The 16286-nt window shown below is 33.3% G+C and overlaps 1 protein-coding gene across 3 annotated transcripts in view; it reads left to right on the top strand.

The window, feature by feature from the left end:
• Positions 1–16013, top strand: part of ZNF326 (zinc finger protein 326) — a 34624-nt gene extending 18611 nt beyond the window's left edge. For all 3 annotated transcript variants that reach the window (XM_043876608.1, XM_043876609.1, XM_043876610.1), the window contains 6 exons: positions 2653–2764; positions 4555–4702; positions 5816–5915; positions 9674–9804; positions 10820–10915; positions 14837–16013. In XM_043876608.1, coding sequence (XP_043732543.1) covers positions 2653–2764; positions 4555–4702; positions 5816–5915; positions 9674–9804; positions 10820–10915; positions 14837–15175 — 926 coding nt within the window. In that variant the 3' untranslated portion in view covers positions 15176–16013. The remainder of the gene's footprint in view (positions 1–2652; positions 2765–4554; positions 4703–5815; positions 5916–9673; positions 9805–10819; positions 10916–14836) is intronic.
• Positions 16014–16286: the final 273 nt, after the last annotated feature.

The raw sequence follows: 16286 nt of genomic DNA, 5'->3' as shown, positions 1-16286 counted from the left end.
TACATGTATCCAACTTGACAAAAGGATTGTACCAATTGCTAGTAAACTAGCACTTAACTGCATGCTTATTGCACACTAGGCAGCGGTGTGTTAAAGGGCATAACAGGCATTGTTTATGCAATTCTCACGTCAGCCTGCCCAGGTGCAGGTGGCGTACCAGACCCTCTGCAGCTGAAAAAGCAGGAACAGAACATAAATTTGCTGCCTGGGTCAAACAGCTGGCAAAGCCAGGGTTTATTCAGGGCAACTCTTACTCTGGAGACCCTTCAGGTAAAGCTCCATGTGATTGTAATGGAAAATTACTTTGTATTACTTTGTATTATATTATCCTTATTTAAAACAACTTTTTAAAAATAATTACATTACAGACATTATAATATATCTTATCAAAAATATGATATTTGAAATTGCAAATATTGGATTTTTTCCTCAAAATTATGAATTATAATCCAAAACTCAGTAACACTTTAAATAGTATTTTTAAATCTACTTTCCTGCCATGCTTTGCATTGGACATCTATATTATTTAGTAAAAAATAGCAATATTCTGAAATTCTAGAAACCTGATTATAGAGTATGTGTTAGTAGGAATAAGTTTTATACTGTTACTTGGTGGATTGTTGTTTACTGAATTGTGTACTCTAAATATTACTAGAATAGGCAATTCAGTTGATCTTGGGATAGATTTTTGCAGGTTTAGTTAAATAATACAAAGTTTGATATAGATACTTATTTGTCACTAAAGCAGATATATGTGACTTAACTTTTTTTTTCTTTTTAACAAAACTTGAGAGTAGTGTAGTATTTAAGAATGAAACCAAAATTCTGTAGTCAAGTCAGGCTTTCACTGTCAGGCATGAGGTGGGCATTCTGAACAATAACCGCTGAGTATTCAGGAATAAGAAATCTTGCTATGCTATAATATATAGACTGTATGATTTGTTGAAATGCAGTAGGAAAGGAATCATATTCAGTCATTTGGATAGAGGTATAGTGTATATCAGCTTTAGCTGATTACTGATTCCTTTTACTGATTTTCAGTAAAAGGAAAATGAAATTGCTTCTAGTTTAAGGTCATATGCGACCAATTTTTTCCATAGAGTGAGGGTTTCATGGAAACTGAAAGAGGATATTGAAAATGGTTAATAAAATAGGAATGTATGTTTAACCTCTTATAAAATGATGAAGGATAATCTAGATATTGTATTTTAAGGTATTGATTTTATACGGTTTTGAAACATCCTGCTGTATGCATAGCAGATACTTAATATTTGTTTATTGTTAAGTTCATGAATCCCCAGGTGTTCATGATTTTGTATGAGATATTTTGCCGAAGGTAATCCAAAAGGATAAACAGTGTATAAAAGGAAAAGTTTGAGGACAGATGAGTTTTTTAAGTCTAAAATTAACTATATTATAAGAAAGAACCTTTTTTTTTAAATACAATGAAATATCACTTCCTATCACACGTGAAATTGATGGTCTTAAAAAAAAAAGAAAATAACAAGTGATGACTATGTGGGGAAATTAGAACCCTTATACATTACTATGAGAATGTAAAATGGTGTGGCTGTTGTGGGGAACAGTTTGGTGGTTCCTCTAATGATTATACGTAGACTGACCATTTGAACCAACAATTCCATTTCTAGATATGTACTTCAAAGAACTGAAAAGAAGTATTCAAACAAAAACTTGGATACCAAATGTTCATAGCAGCATTATTCACAGTTGTCAAAAGTTGAAACAATCCAGACGTTCATCAGTAGATGAATGAGTGAAAAGGCAATGTGATGTATTTGCACAGTGAAATATTATTGAGCTTTAAAAAGGAAGGAGGTACTAATACATGGTACAACACATGGAAGAGCCTTGAAAACATTATGCTAAACAAAAGAAGCCAGACAAAAAAGGCCACATACTGTATCCTTCTATATGCGATATCCAGGATGTTAAAATCTGTAGAGACAGAAAGCAGATTAGTAGTTTTGCCAGATGCTTTAGTGACTTCTCTTTGGAGTGATTAAAAAGTTCTGGAGCTAAATAGTGGTGATGGTTGCATGATCTTGTGATAAACTTAATGTCACTAAATTGTACACTTTGAAATGGCTAAACTAGTACATTTTGTGTATTCACATTAAGACATGTTTTGAGAAAAAGAGGAAGAACCTGCTTTTAGAGTTTATTTATTTTAAGAATTTTTTTTTTTATTTTAAGAATTTTTAAGAGAGCTTTATAATAAATGAGTTTTTGCATCCAAGGCGCTCTTTCTAGTGCACATTTTTTTTCCACTTTCATGCAAGGTTGGGTTATTTGTCAAATGTTTCCCAAGGTGTGATAATTCAAAGTTATTTTAGGTAATATGGATATTATTGCTTAAAATGAGGATAAGAAAAAATGAGTGGATCTAGAGAAAAATAATGTAGCAAATAATAAACATAGGTGAGAAGTAAATAGACAAAATTTATGGTGATGGTATTCATGTGAATGAAGTTTCAGAAATACTGAGTAATCTCAAACTCTGATTTTTCTGGTGAGTTCAGTTTAGATAATGATCACCAAATAAATCATCTGTCTGTAGTTTATGAATTGGGGACTGGAAAAGGAGAATGGAGAAGTGATTTTTAGTTTTAACTTTTTTGTCTAATCCTCTAGCAAAAACTGATCCTAAAAATGAAGAAGAAGAAAAGCGGCGAATTGAAGCTCGGCGAGAGAAACAAAGACGCAGAAGAGAAAAAAACAGTGAGAAGTACGGAGATGGATACAGGTTTGTGCTTAGTAGAGTCAGAAAATTGGACTCATTAAGAAACTGTTTCCAGGATTTGAGGGTGGGAAAATTGAGTAAAGATGGCCAAAAGGCACAAACTTCCATTATATGATAAATAAGTTCTGGGGATATATTGTACAGATGATGACTGTTGTTAATAATACTGTATTGTATATTTGCGATTGCTAAGAGAGTAGATCTTCAAGGTTCTCATCACAAGAAAAAAATTAGAACTAGTGAGGTGCTGGACATTAACTGAACTCATTGTGCTCATCGTTTCATAATATATACATACATCAAATAATTATGTTGTACATCTTAAACTTATACAATGTTATATTTTTAAAAAGATTTTATAAATAAAATTTTAAAAAAGATTGTATTTTAAAAAAAACTACTGTTGGTATTTTAACCTGGTATTACAGTTACTCTACAGTTATGTAGAGTTAGCCTATGTTTGATACCTGTCTCAAGGATATTGACAGATATATTCAGTTTGCTACTGTTCATCTCTTGCATAACTGTTTGCTCTTCAAGGTCTAAAAGAATGCTTTATCATTGTCCTTGAGACTTTCAAGCCACTGACAATCACTCTATATAGATTTTACAACTAGAATTCCTGGTTTTTCTATGTGCACAAGCAATAATCTATCTGACCAAAAGAGATTGTGATGTTTCATTAATTTTATGATACAGACTGATTTCAGAAATGGAATCAGGAAAAATATGTCTTAGAATCAATACAATACTATGTTTAAGCATCAAATAAAACAAAAAAAATACCTAAACATGTTTGCTAGAAAAGGCAGATAAATTAATTGGGATGTGAAAAAATTCCTGAGAGTCAAATGAAAAGGATTGATCAAAGATATATAGGAATGATTTTGATTTTTTGATATTTATAGTCATCCCTTGATATGCACAGTGAATTGGTTCTAGGATCACCACCCCCTCTACCCAGCCTCCACATCCCCAACCATTTGGAAGACCAAAATAAGAGGATGGTCTGTGAGAGTTCTCACCTTGTTAAGATTAGAAAACTAAGGCCCAGGGAATTTAAGTTGCCTAAAGTCACTTAGGTGTGATAAACCCAGCAGTAGATTTCAGATTCTATACTCTTACTCAGGAAAATAAATATAATAGTGCTGTAAGAAATTAGTTGGAAAATGAAGACTCAAGATAAAGAAACCCATTAGGAGACTATTGTCATAATTTGAAGAAAAGGAAGTAACAAGGATACATGAGGTAAGAATAATTAAATTCATTCTGGAGTGACTCTTGAGCTTTTCAATAAGTGCTTATGTCCAGTTCAGGCCTGTTAGACATCTGAAGTGATTTTTGATCATCTAAGAGCTCTAATAGAGTGAATTATGGTTTTCTGGTGTCCTACCTACCTTTGTTTCTACTTCAGTGATTTGGAAGCTTGAAGATAGAAGAGTGTAATGTTAGTGGAACTTTGGAACTTGATACTGCTTGAAGTTTGCTTTGGCTTTCTGATCTAGACTTGAAGTGGATAGTTAGGGTTAGATGAAATAGATCCACTGATTCTGTTTTTCATGCTCAGTAGCTCCAGTGTGGTCCAGAAATAACAATTAGTATGATGACAGTGTTGTCCAGACAGGTACTTAAATGCTATTTCTTTTCTGACATGAGCTAAGTTTAAATCAACCATTACTTGGAAGAGAGGAAATCATTTATGCTGGTAAAATTGATTTCATGGTGTAGTCTTATGAATGCTTTCTAAGTAAATAAGGTAATATTTAAAGAAAAAATTTTTTTTCCCTTTACAGAATGGCATTCACATGTTCATTTTGTAAATTTCGAACATTTGAAGAAAAAGATATTGAACTTCATCTGGAAAGTCCTTCACACCAGGAAACATTAGATCATATTCAAAAACAAACCAAATTTGATAAAGTAGTTATGGAGTTTTTGCATGTAAGTAGTTATTTTTGGAGAGGCACTTGATCAGACATTTGAATTTCTTATATTTTCATCATTAGTCATATTTCTCCTGTTTTATGTTTCTAAGAATTTAATTTACTGTTCGCTTAAAAAAAGTTGTCTTAAAATTAGCTTAGAAGTAGATGTGAATTCCTCTTTCATAGATTGTAGATTTGTGATTTGAGAGTATGTTTTACATTTTTTACAGAAGTTTCTGATAGATGTGTCAGGAAAATCCCTTTAACAGCTGTTTATTGATATCAAATCAGCTATCATCTATTAACAGTCTTCCATGTACCTGGTGGTGTGCTGGGTAATTTTCTTCATATTTCATTTCAACCTTATACCAATTTGTCTTTATCCTAAAAGATAGTGCTCAGAGCAGTTTAGTGACTTTCAATAAATGGAAGTCTGAATTGAATTCAGAGCCAGAGAGCCTGATGTTTGTTTAGCGTCCTTTATCAGAATGTGGTCACCAGTTCAGTAGTTTTTCTTGAATACTTAAGAGTAGGTGCTATGCAGGCACAGCACCTGAAGACACTGAAGACACAGACATTCCCTTTGGTGAACTAACAGTAATTGTAAATCACACACACACACAGATGACACTATCAAGTAGAGAGCCCTGAGTGATAGTTTGGGCCAGGACTGGAGCTGGACTGCTAACTGTACTTGCAATTAATTTGGGCAAAAGAGATGGAATTGTTAGAAGGTTAGAAGTACAGAGATCCTGTATCCTCTGTATCCTTGGAGAGTTGTGTACCTTAATTAAATTTCTTTCTGTAATTTTGTTTAACTGGTTCCTGTCATTTAGGACTTAAGTATTCACTTGCTCTGAGATCTCTTGCCTATTCCAGCTGTCTTTGATCTCTCTCTCTCTCTAATATATGCCTAAAATATTAATACATCTTGAAAAGTAAATACTTTTTTTAGTTTCCTGGTACTTCATTATAGTCTTTTCAATTAGATTATAAGCTCCTTGAAAACATTTACCAGTTCTTATATAACAGGTACTATTATTTTTCATAGGCCAAGCATGGTGCAAGCATGGGCCTATACTACGTACTCACTAAAAAATTTTTGGATCCTTTCTATTTTGTTTTCTAGGAATGTATGGTAAATAAATTTAAGAAAACATCTATTCGTAAGCAACAGACAAATAATCAAACAGAGGCGGTCAAAATAGTAGAAAAGGATGTTATGGAAGGTAAGTTAACAAATTGATTTAGAAATTTGCATATATATTTTATATACCATAAACTATGTCAGTGTAAATGATGTCCGTTAGAGTGATACAGTACGTAGTCATGTATGGTAGGCCTGAGTGGGTTATCAGAAATGAACTTCTTTGATTTCTGTTCTCATGCTTACAAGTTTATCACTACCTTCTCTTACGTCTTTAGCTTCATTTCCTTCATAGAGGAAGTATCAGCTTTGCCTCTACTGGAAGATACAGTCATCCCTAGGTATCTGAGAGAGAGAGGTTTCAGGACCTGCTTGAGGTATCAGAATATGCAGATACTCAAGGCCCATAGCTGGTTTTCCACTATGTGTAGATGGAGAAGCCATGGATACAGAGGGCTGCCTGTACTTCTGTAGGTCATGTATCTCTCTTATTCCTTCTCATCTCCTTAAAGACTTCTGCTCAAATTGTGAATTCTTCTCTTCTGTTTTTCAATCTTTCTTGGTCTTTTGATTCTGTCTCTGAAGCCTATACACTTACTTAAACAAACAAACAAATTAAAAAAGACCTAAAGAAAAAGAATAGAAAAACATAGACACTAACTCCTCTAGAACCTGCTTTTCTTTTTAGACACCCTCACTTCTCTAAGCATAGTCCACACTGGTTTCTGTTTCTTCAGTCTCACTTACTGCTTTACCCACAGTGGACAAGTTTCTGCCATCATTAGCGTACTGGAGCTGCCATGATGGAGGATAAACGCCAACTGCAGTTTTATTCAGCAGCATTTCCCACTGATAACTCTGTTATTTATGAATCTGTTTCCTCCATTGGTTTCTGTGATGCTCACTGCCTCTCTTTACTCCCTTGTCGTTTTTCCTCTTTGTGCTTTTCTTTCTCTGCTAAGCTTTTAGAAGTTGATATTTTTCAGTATTCTGTCAGTCCCATTAACTTCTCTCTTTATATTTCTTCCTGATGAATTAATTTATATACAGGATTTAAATCAACATCTATATGTTGATTACTTACAGATCTATATCTTCAGCACAGGTCTCTCTTCTGAACTCCAGTCTCCTACATCTAACTGCTTACTGACATCTCTCTTTAGCAGTCTCACAAATTGAACATACTAAAAAAATTTATCCTTCCCTTGAGCATCCCCTACCCCATGAAGAAAACAAGACAAAACATAACAGGTATCTTCTTCATTTATCTTGGAAAGTGGCCCCATCAATGCCAGAACTGTGAAGTTAATGTTAGTACTTACATTTGCTTTATGTAAATGTATGTAGACATACTACTATGTCTGTAGTATTTTGTTCTGTTGATTCTATCTTTTGAATATGTACCAAGTCTGTTTTCTTTACGTCTTTTTTAAATACTGAATTTGTTAAAATCTTTATGTGTTCTATTTTTCTAACTAGTGTCCTTCCTTTCAGTCTTATCTCTTATTCTACTATGTGATTTTATTACTTGAAGAATTCAAGTAATAAAGTGGCTTCTGCATCCTCCACAGAATAAAGTTCAAATTCCTAGGCATGGCATACAAAGCTCTTCATGATCTTGGCCCTGTTTTTTTTCCCTTTTGTTCCTTCTTTAGTCTGTGCCCCAGCCATATTGAATTACTTGTAGCTCCCAGAAAGTGTCATTTTCTCTTAGATCTTTCCTTTGCATAGACAGCTGTCTCTCTGGGTCTGACAGAGGTTGGTTCTAGGATCTTCCTGCAGATACCAAAATCTGTGATGCTCAAGTCCCTTATATAAAATGGGTGTAGTATTTGCATATAAACCATGCATGTCTTCTTATATACTTAATTTTTTGGATATTTTCTTCAATTTTATTTTAAATTTATTTATTTTGGATTGGAGAGTAATTACAGTATTGTGTTGTTTCTGCCATATTTCTTATGTCATCTCTAGATTACTTATGATACTTAAATAATGTAAGGGTGTAAATAATTGTCAGGGTGGAGTTTTGATTTTTTGGAACTTTTTAGAAGTTTTTTTTTTTTTTTTAGTATTTTCTGTCCATGGTTGGTTGAATCTGCAGACCTGGAACCAGCAGATACAGACGATCACTGTATAGTACCTTACAGTATTACTTCAGGAATGAAATGTGAAAGATCATGCAGATCTTTTTATTTAGTTGAAGCTGCATGTTATCTATTGTTTTCTTAATCAAATGTCATGATAAATTCAATTGCCGAAGGAAGAGCCAAATCAGTTTTTCTCAACATAAAAAAATACATGATTCTTTGAAAATGATATAATTCTAAGGAAACTGGTGTGTTAGTTTTTCATATGCAGCATTTAAAGAAAATTCCTGTGAACATACATGTAACTTACTAATTTAACATATTTACTAAAGTCCTATTATGTGGCTGGCACTGTTCCAAGGAACCAGAGATACAGTGATAAGCCTGGGAGCCAAAGCTGTTTTTTTTTTTTCTATTAAGTTGTGTAGAAATCAACAAATAAAATAGGTTTTAAAAACATATAAAGTAGCCTTCACTTGTAATAACCCTCAGTCACCATTTTTAAGATCTAACATATATTTGTGGCCTTTATGAATCCAATTTTGACTTATTTTTCCCATTTCTACCCACCCACATTCATAAGCATGAAAATTCTTATTTTACTACAGAATCAACATTTTTATGTTATATTTTTGGGGGTTGAACTTAACAGGCCTCAGAACATCATTGTATAAGATGAGTAGGAAATATAATGTAGTTATACTTTATAATTTTAATCTTTTATCCATATAGTTTTTTAACTTTTTTAAATTATAAAAGTATAATACACATTTACAGGAGACTTGTAAAATACAGAGCAAAATTATTCATAGTTCCACTATATATTACAATTATTTTTCTTAAGTAGATAAATTAAGATTTTTTGGTTGCTGTTTCAATATTAAGCTCTCAAATATTAATAGAATGAGTAGGTAGAAAATCAGAATGATATAGTAGACTTGAAAAGCCCAATGAACCAATTAAAAGTAATTAAGATTTATGCAACTTTCACATAACAGCAGGACACAAATTCTTTTCAAGTTCCCGTAGACTGTAAACCAGGAGACATTGAAAACATATTCAAGGATATAAAACAAGGTGTAAAAATGTCATGGTCTAAAGGTATTGAAATCCTAGTCCGTTCTCCTATCACTGTGGAGTTATATTAGAATCACTGTGGAGGTATGTTAGAAATCAATATCAAAAGACGCTTGAAAACTAACCCACATATTTTAAAGTGCAATGTGACATTTACCAAGAGAGATCTTTGACTTAGCTATTGAAAGCCTCAATAAAGTTCACAGACTGAAAAAACACAGGTGATGATTGTAGAGAAGAAAGCATTTAAATGAGAAATTAATGTCAAAATGAGAGAATATCAAAGATACTTTAAAAACCTCATGTATTTAGAAATTAAATGTCCACTTTTAATTGATGTGTGTATCTAAGCAGCCATAACAAGGAAAATATTTGTAACAAAAACGAAGAGAGAATTTATCAGGTTTTGTTGCATGCATTCTGAAGCTGCTCAGTGCAACTAAATACCATGTGGAATCTTGAATAAAGTATGAAAACAAATAATTATCCGTATTGTTTTTAATCTGTGTTTGCAGATTTATGAGATTCGGTAGAAGAACTCAACCTATATACTCTGATCAGTTTTTTTGGAAGAAGGAGTATAAATCATAATGGAAATGAAACAGTGAAAACTTATTTGTCAGAAGTATATGAATCATTGCTTTTCTTATTAATAGTTGCATTTCTTTTGTAGGTGTTACTGCAGATGATCACATGATGAAAGTAGAGACTGTTCACTGCAGTGCTTGCAGTGTGTATATCCCTGCTTTACATAGTTCAGTTCAGCAGCACTTAAAATCTCCTGATCATATCAAAGGAAAGCAGGTCAGTTTTAATCTACCTTAATGAAGTCATTGAATTATTTATTTAATCCCTTATTGCCTTTTAAGGGCTATTGTTTCACACCTACCTACTTGTGTACAATCCAATTAATCTCATGAGTGACTTACTATAAAGATGCTTAGAGAGTCAATGTAGTATTGTGGGCTCCAGAGCAAGACTTCTGTGAATCCTGGTTTAGTACATACATATGTTAAGCAAGTAATAAACTTTTCTTTGTCTGAGTTTCCTTATCTATAAAATAAGGATGGATACATCTTATGTGATTGATTAAGGATTAGTTTAATTGTAAAAGGCATCTGAAGTAGTACGTGGCACATAGTATATATTCACAAAATCATAGCTGTTATTGAACTGCTGTTTTTATTGTTAACATTTTTTAAAGGTGGTGCAAAATTGTTTTATGTGTGTTTGTGTATTTTAAAACAAAAAAGAAAGACTTGTTTTTTGATGACTGGGAAAAAGAAAAAGCCAGTTACTTTCTATTGTTACATTTTTAGTAGAATTTACTCAGAAATTCTAGGAAACTTACTCTTTTCTTCTTGATTAGTGTTATTTTGCTCCTGTGTTGGTTAGTTCAAATTTATTTCAAATAAAAATATTTATTTTGTGAGAAATTTATTTGAAAAGCAAATTTAAAAATTCAAGTATTAAAGACTTAAGTTTGATAGCATGAAAATTAATAGTTGGAGTAGCTGGGGCTGGGGAAGGTAGCTTCCGAATAGATAGGAGAGAAAGCAACTGTTTAGTAGACCTAGACTTAAAAAGTATTTAGTGACTGGGTGTTTTTTGTTGAAGTTCACTGGCTTTTTGAATCTTCATTGTTTTAATTCATAGATCATTTGGATTATAATCACAATAGCTTTTGTTGTTCTATAGCTTTACTTGACAGAAATTAAATCATTTAATTCTAAGAATTTGAGCATGCAGTCATTTTAATTAAGGAAAATTTTTTCATGGCATCGTTTGCAAGTGTCTCAGTGTGTTCTGTTTTTCATAGGCTTATAAGGAACAAATAAAAAGAGAGAGTGTCTTGACTGCTACAAGCATTTTAAATAATCCAATAGTGAAAGCACGATACGAACGTTTTATTAAGGTAAGACTTTAGAGCAAAAACTGGGTTATATTGTAATGTTGTAACAGTTAAATATAGCATGGTAACTCTTTGTGATATTTAATATAGTACAAAATTAGGAGAATTTTACTTGATATCGTACATACAGGTAAAATGTCTGTTTTCCTAATTATTGGGATTTGTTGGGGGAGGGAGCAAGACGCCATTCCTTTCTCTTTCCCTTTCTAGCTCTAGGTCATTTGAGAGATACTCAAGAGTCTTGATAGAAGACCCAAATGTCAGCTTTATCTTGATTTTTTTTAAAAAGGGGGACTTGGATGATATGCCTTAGATAGTTATTGTGGACTTTCTAGTATTTCAGTCCTAGTATTTCACTTACCTCTCTCCAGCTTCTGTGACCGCTTCAGCTGGATAGCAGTAGGATTCACCTAGTCGACCCCATGAGCAGACTAGAACAGACTAGAATGCACCCTTTATGTTGCTTAGAAGACAAAAAAAAGGGTCTTGATGCCCAAGTGAATCCCTTCTGTCCCCTCTTTTGGGTGTTCCTAGTGAAGGGGAATTCCAAAGAGGAATGACCTATCCAATTGGTATTTCTTCTTCTGAGCATACCAATTGGATAAGCCATTCCTGGATAACACTTGGAGGGGAAGCAGGAAGTTCAGATATTTTGCTTTAGAAACAAAGCTCCTGCTCATAGTGTAACAAGACCAGAAGAAAGGAGGTTTGCTTCTGTTAGGAAACTCAGAGGTGAACAATTAGGTAGGTATACCTGGCCTACTGCTTCTCAGGATTTTTACCATATATTATTCCAGTGATCCTTCTTTACATATTATTCCTCAACCAGATGACTTCCAAGCTGAATAAATCTCAGTTCTTTCTGCTTGTTCTAGAAGGCCCTATTTTCTGATTATTCTATTTGGCACTGTTTACTGCACTCTTGACACCATTTTTAAAAGGTGAATACAGCCCTAATTTGAAATCATATTTTGTTGGAGATATGGTGTCAAAAAGATTAAAGCATCATAGCTAAATTAGGAAAGATTAGATTTTTATTATCCTTGCTATATCATAAACTTGAGAGGTTAATTGTTTCTAATGATGTATGAAGGTAATTTGTAATGAGAAAAGAATACAAAGTAGAATTTCTGTGTAAGGTTTTCAAGCTACACTTTAGAGTCACTTCATGGAATGGGAGATGTTGGAATATCTTGCCTCATGTGCATACTGTGAAGAAAGTACCTTAACTGAGAATCTTCTAGAACCTTGTTACTCCATGCAATCCAAGGATCAGCAGCATTGAAATCACTCTGGCAGCTCTTTAGACATGTAGAATATCAGTTCATACCCAGGCCTATTGAATAAGAATCTTCATTTTAAAAAAAGGTCATAGTTGATTTATATGCATGTTAAAATTCAAGAAGCATTGGTGTCTCATTACTTGGAGATGCTCTTTGTCTGGCTCTTTTGTCCAGCAGTCCTGTCTGCTCTGTTTCTTGCTGTTCTAGAGTCCACAGAAAACTTCTGCTCATAATCAGCTCTGGTCATGGCTTTAAAACACTTCCATCTTTAAGTGCTTAGAATGACAAAATGCCTTTTAAAATCTTTGTCCTGTGAAATAATCAGTTCATCAGTTTCTCCCAGGTCTCCACTTACATATGTTGTTCTGCCTTCACTCTGGCCTGGACACTCACAGTCAGCCCTTACAGCAGTGCAGTGCTGCCATTCTAAAACTCTTAATTTTTTCTACTGCTTACTAGTTCTCAACTCTGCCATTTATGGTTAGCTTTACTGTCTTTCCTGCTAAAAATATCATGGAATTGTGCCAGTACTATGTTTGCCAGATTTCACTGCAGTTCACAATAGTTTTAGTTGCTATCAATCAATGTAATGTGCTTCTTGTAGTGATTGTTTCAAACTTTTCACTCTTCACATATCCAGATTTTATTCTTACTCCCTTCACTTACATATTCTTATCTTTTCTCTCACTCTAGGGAGATTGAAGACCACTGGATATGAACTCTAACTTTTCTCCTTTCTACTTCAGAATCATGTATTTATTTCATTGTTATATGTGAAGGAAAATACTCTTTTTTTTTGCTTCATCTCTGTTCTTGTTTCATCAGTTATCTCCTTATTTTCATCTGATTTTTTTCCCATTTATTATCTTACTTTTTCCCAAAGAGACATGTTTATGAGTTCCTTAAACTGAAGGAACTCATTCATTCCTAAAAATGACTGAACTTTTCCTAGACTTCAGCCCTTCTTATCTCTTCTCTTACCATCATACTTGAAAAGGTAGCTTACCCTGCATTGTGCTCTTTACTTCCTATATATTATTCACTCTTTAATCTAGTGTGTCCCGATAGGAGGTATATGATTAGAATCCCCTGTGAAGTTAAAATCAATTAAAAGCTACCCAGGCCCCTTATAAGACCTTCTGAATTAGGGCTTCTCAGACTTTTCTGATAAAGATCTCTCTAAATGCTTCTTAAATATGCAGATTACCAAATTTCTTTCCTGGACACCTGATTCAAGAAGTTTAGGTCTGAAATTATTTCATTTGTGCTTTTAGCAAGAGCTTCAGTACTTGATTAAATCGATATCTCGGAGTATGGGGTCTGGGCCAGTGTGTTTTGAGAGCTTAAGAGGGAATTGTGAAGATTCATTTATGGGCAGTCATAGCTATCCAACTTCCATTTACATTATACTTTTGAAACTGTTCTTTCTAAGATTACCAGTGACTTAATTTTCAAATAAAAATTTGTAACATTTTATTGTTTGTTATTTTAAACATACAGAAGTTAAGGGGATAGTACAATAAATCCCTCAGGTACCTTTCCTCAGCTTTAATTATTATCAGCTTTGGTGAACTTTTTCGGTTGTTTTCTACTGTTACTTATTTGCATCATATAACACTGTTGATCTGTTAATTCATTCTTGAAACTTTGTTTTGCTAGATGATATTCTATAATCCTAGGTTTCTGCATTGAGTATTCCTTTTCTAACTTCTGTCCCCAGGTACAGGCTTTTTCAGTAGGCTTTATTCTCAGCCATTTTTTTTTCTCATTCCTTCAGCTCTGCCCTGAGCTATCCTTTTTAAGACCTGGTTTCACTATTCACTCTGTGCAAGCAATTCACAAATCTAAATATCTTACTTTGAAGTCTTTCCTCTTCTGAGTTGCAAATTTATAGTTGCCCTTTAAATATTTAGACATCTTAAATTCAGATTATATATAGTATATACCTGCTTCTTTTCCCCATCTTAATTTACCCATTCTGCCAATGGTGTCACTTTTACCCTTTCGTTTCCTGGGCTGTTAGAGTAGCACAGTACTAATATTTTTTCTCTTGCTATAGCCACTCAACCTGCGTCTTCCTACCTAGTGTATCTTAAAGTGTAGCACCAGTCTTATACTTCCCTGTTTTAATGACCTTCATTGCCTCTTTATTTCTTACATTATTAATATAGCCTTCTGATAAATGTCAATTTATGAGACATAATCCAGATACATAATTATTTAAGTAAAATACTAAAGTTGTGACTGTTTAGTGAATTACACATTCATCTTTTTTAAAGTAAAACTAAGGCATGATACTTAATTTGTTTCTGATTTTTATTTGAGTTTTCAAACGTACTGATTTTCATTTGAGTTTTTTAAAGAGAACTTGCAACAGTAGTGCATTGAATACTGAGACAATTAAGTAGAACATAAATCTTCATCTGCTTTGTTTTATGGACTATTAAGTACTGACTTCAGGAATATATATACCCACATTGGTATGAAATAGATACTCAAAAAATACTAAATAGATTTAATATAAGTTGAAATTAAGTTTCAAATAGTATTTATTTTTAATGATATAGCAAATAGCAAATAAAAATTTCACTGATTAAAAAATAATTGCACTCTTTTAAAAGCTTTTTTTTCATGTGTTTAGGGTGAGAATCCCTTTGAAATTCAAGATCATTCTCAAGATCAACAAATAGAAGGAGATGAGGAGGAAGAGGAAAAGATTGACGAACCTGTGGAAGAAGAGGAGGAAGAGGAGGAAGAAGAGGAGGAAGTGGGGGAGGTGGAGGAAGTGGAGGAAGTGGGGGAAGGTGGAGGCGTAGAGGGAGTGGGGGACACCGAGGAAGGAGGGGACATAGAAGGAGAGGGGTGTGTGGGGGCCGAGGGGGAAGGAGAGGGAGAGGGGGAGGGAGTAGGGGAAGGAGAGGGAGAAGAAGCAAAGGAAGAGCCTGTCAGCTTTTCTGTTGACCAAGCAGAAGAAAATTAAATATAAGGTATTAGTTTTAAAAGAAGCTTTAAATTTTTGTCCCAATGTGGAAAAGGGTAAGAATTTCAGTAGTTTAAAATACGAGAGTTAACACCCATGTTGCATGCATTCCACGCGTTAACAATTTGTTTTATATAATTTCTAAATGTTTGGCATTTGTTTACTAAAATGAAGGTAAGACTATTTTAGTTTAGTTTTTATAGCTATCTAACTTAGTTTCGAGAAATTGTTTGTATAATTTTTAAGCTTAATTTTTATTCCTTTATTGGTGTTGAGGATAACAGATGTGTATTGTTAGTATGTCTGTTCTAATCATTTGAACTTAAATGCTGCTCTTGGGAGTATATATTCAAGTGTGCATTAATGTTTTGAATACTTACCCTAGAAGAGATAAGTTGGGCAAGTATTTTGTGCTCTGTGTATTTTTTTACCGCATTGGACACTGAATATAGTAATTTGCGTTAAGATACGCTTAAAGGCTTTTTGTGACCATGTTTCCCTTTGTAGCAATAAAATGTTTTTTACAAAATTTCTCTCCCTGGACTAGCAATTTAAAATGAAACAGAATTAATTGATCAAATGACTATATAAAATTGGAATTTGCCTTAATATATGAGTTCATCTTGGTATATGAGTGTTTTAAGATAATTAAATTGACTTGAATTAAAGAAAAAAATTATTTCACATTTTTTAAAGTATGATTAAAATATTTTTAAACATATTTCAAATAGAGATCAGCCTGTAACTGACCTGTTTATACTTGTTTTAATTCACTCATTTTCTCTGTACCTGTGTCAGATCTTGAAATCTTCTTGGAAATACATTTGAATACAAATAATTTTTCATAGTGATGTTAATTCTTTTGTCATGCCTGCTTTTGGCTGAAGAACCAAGAAGCAAACAATCACTTTTTAAAAAAGAATTATTTCTCTCTTGAATATTTCTCTCCTTTTTATAGCTCATATGCTTCATACTCAAAAGAGAAGATGAGATTGATAGATTATGTGCTCAGTCACTTCAGTCGCTTCAGTAATGTCTGACTTTTTGTGACCCCATGGACTGTAGCCCACCAAGCTCCTTAGTCCATGGGATTCTCCAGGCAAGAATACTG

Source organism: Cervus elaphus, chromosome 20, assembly GCF_910594005.1.
Source record: "Cervus elaphus chromosome 20, mCerEla1.1, whole genome shotgun sequence".
Taxonomy (NCBI): domain Eukaryota; kingdom Metazoa; phylum Chordata; class Mammalia; order Artiodactyla; family Cervidae; genus Cervus; species Cervus elaphus.
This window is presented reverse-complemented; position numbering and strand designations above follow the sequence as displayed.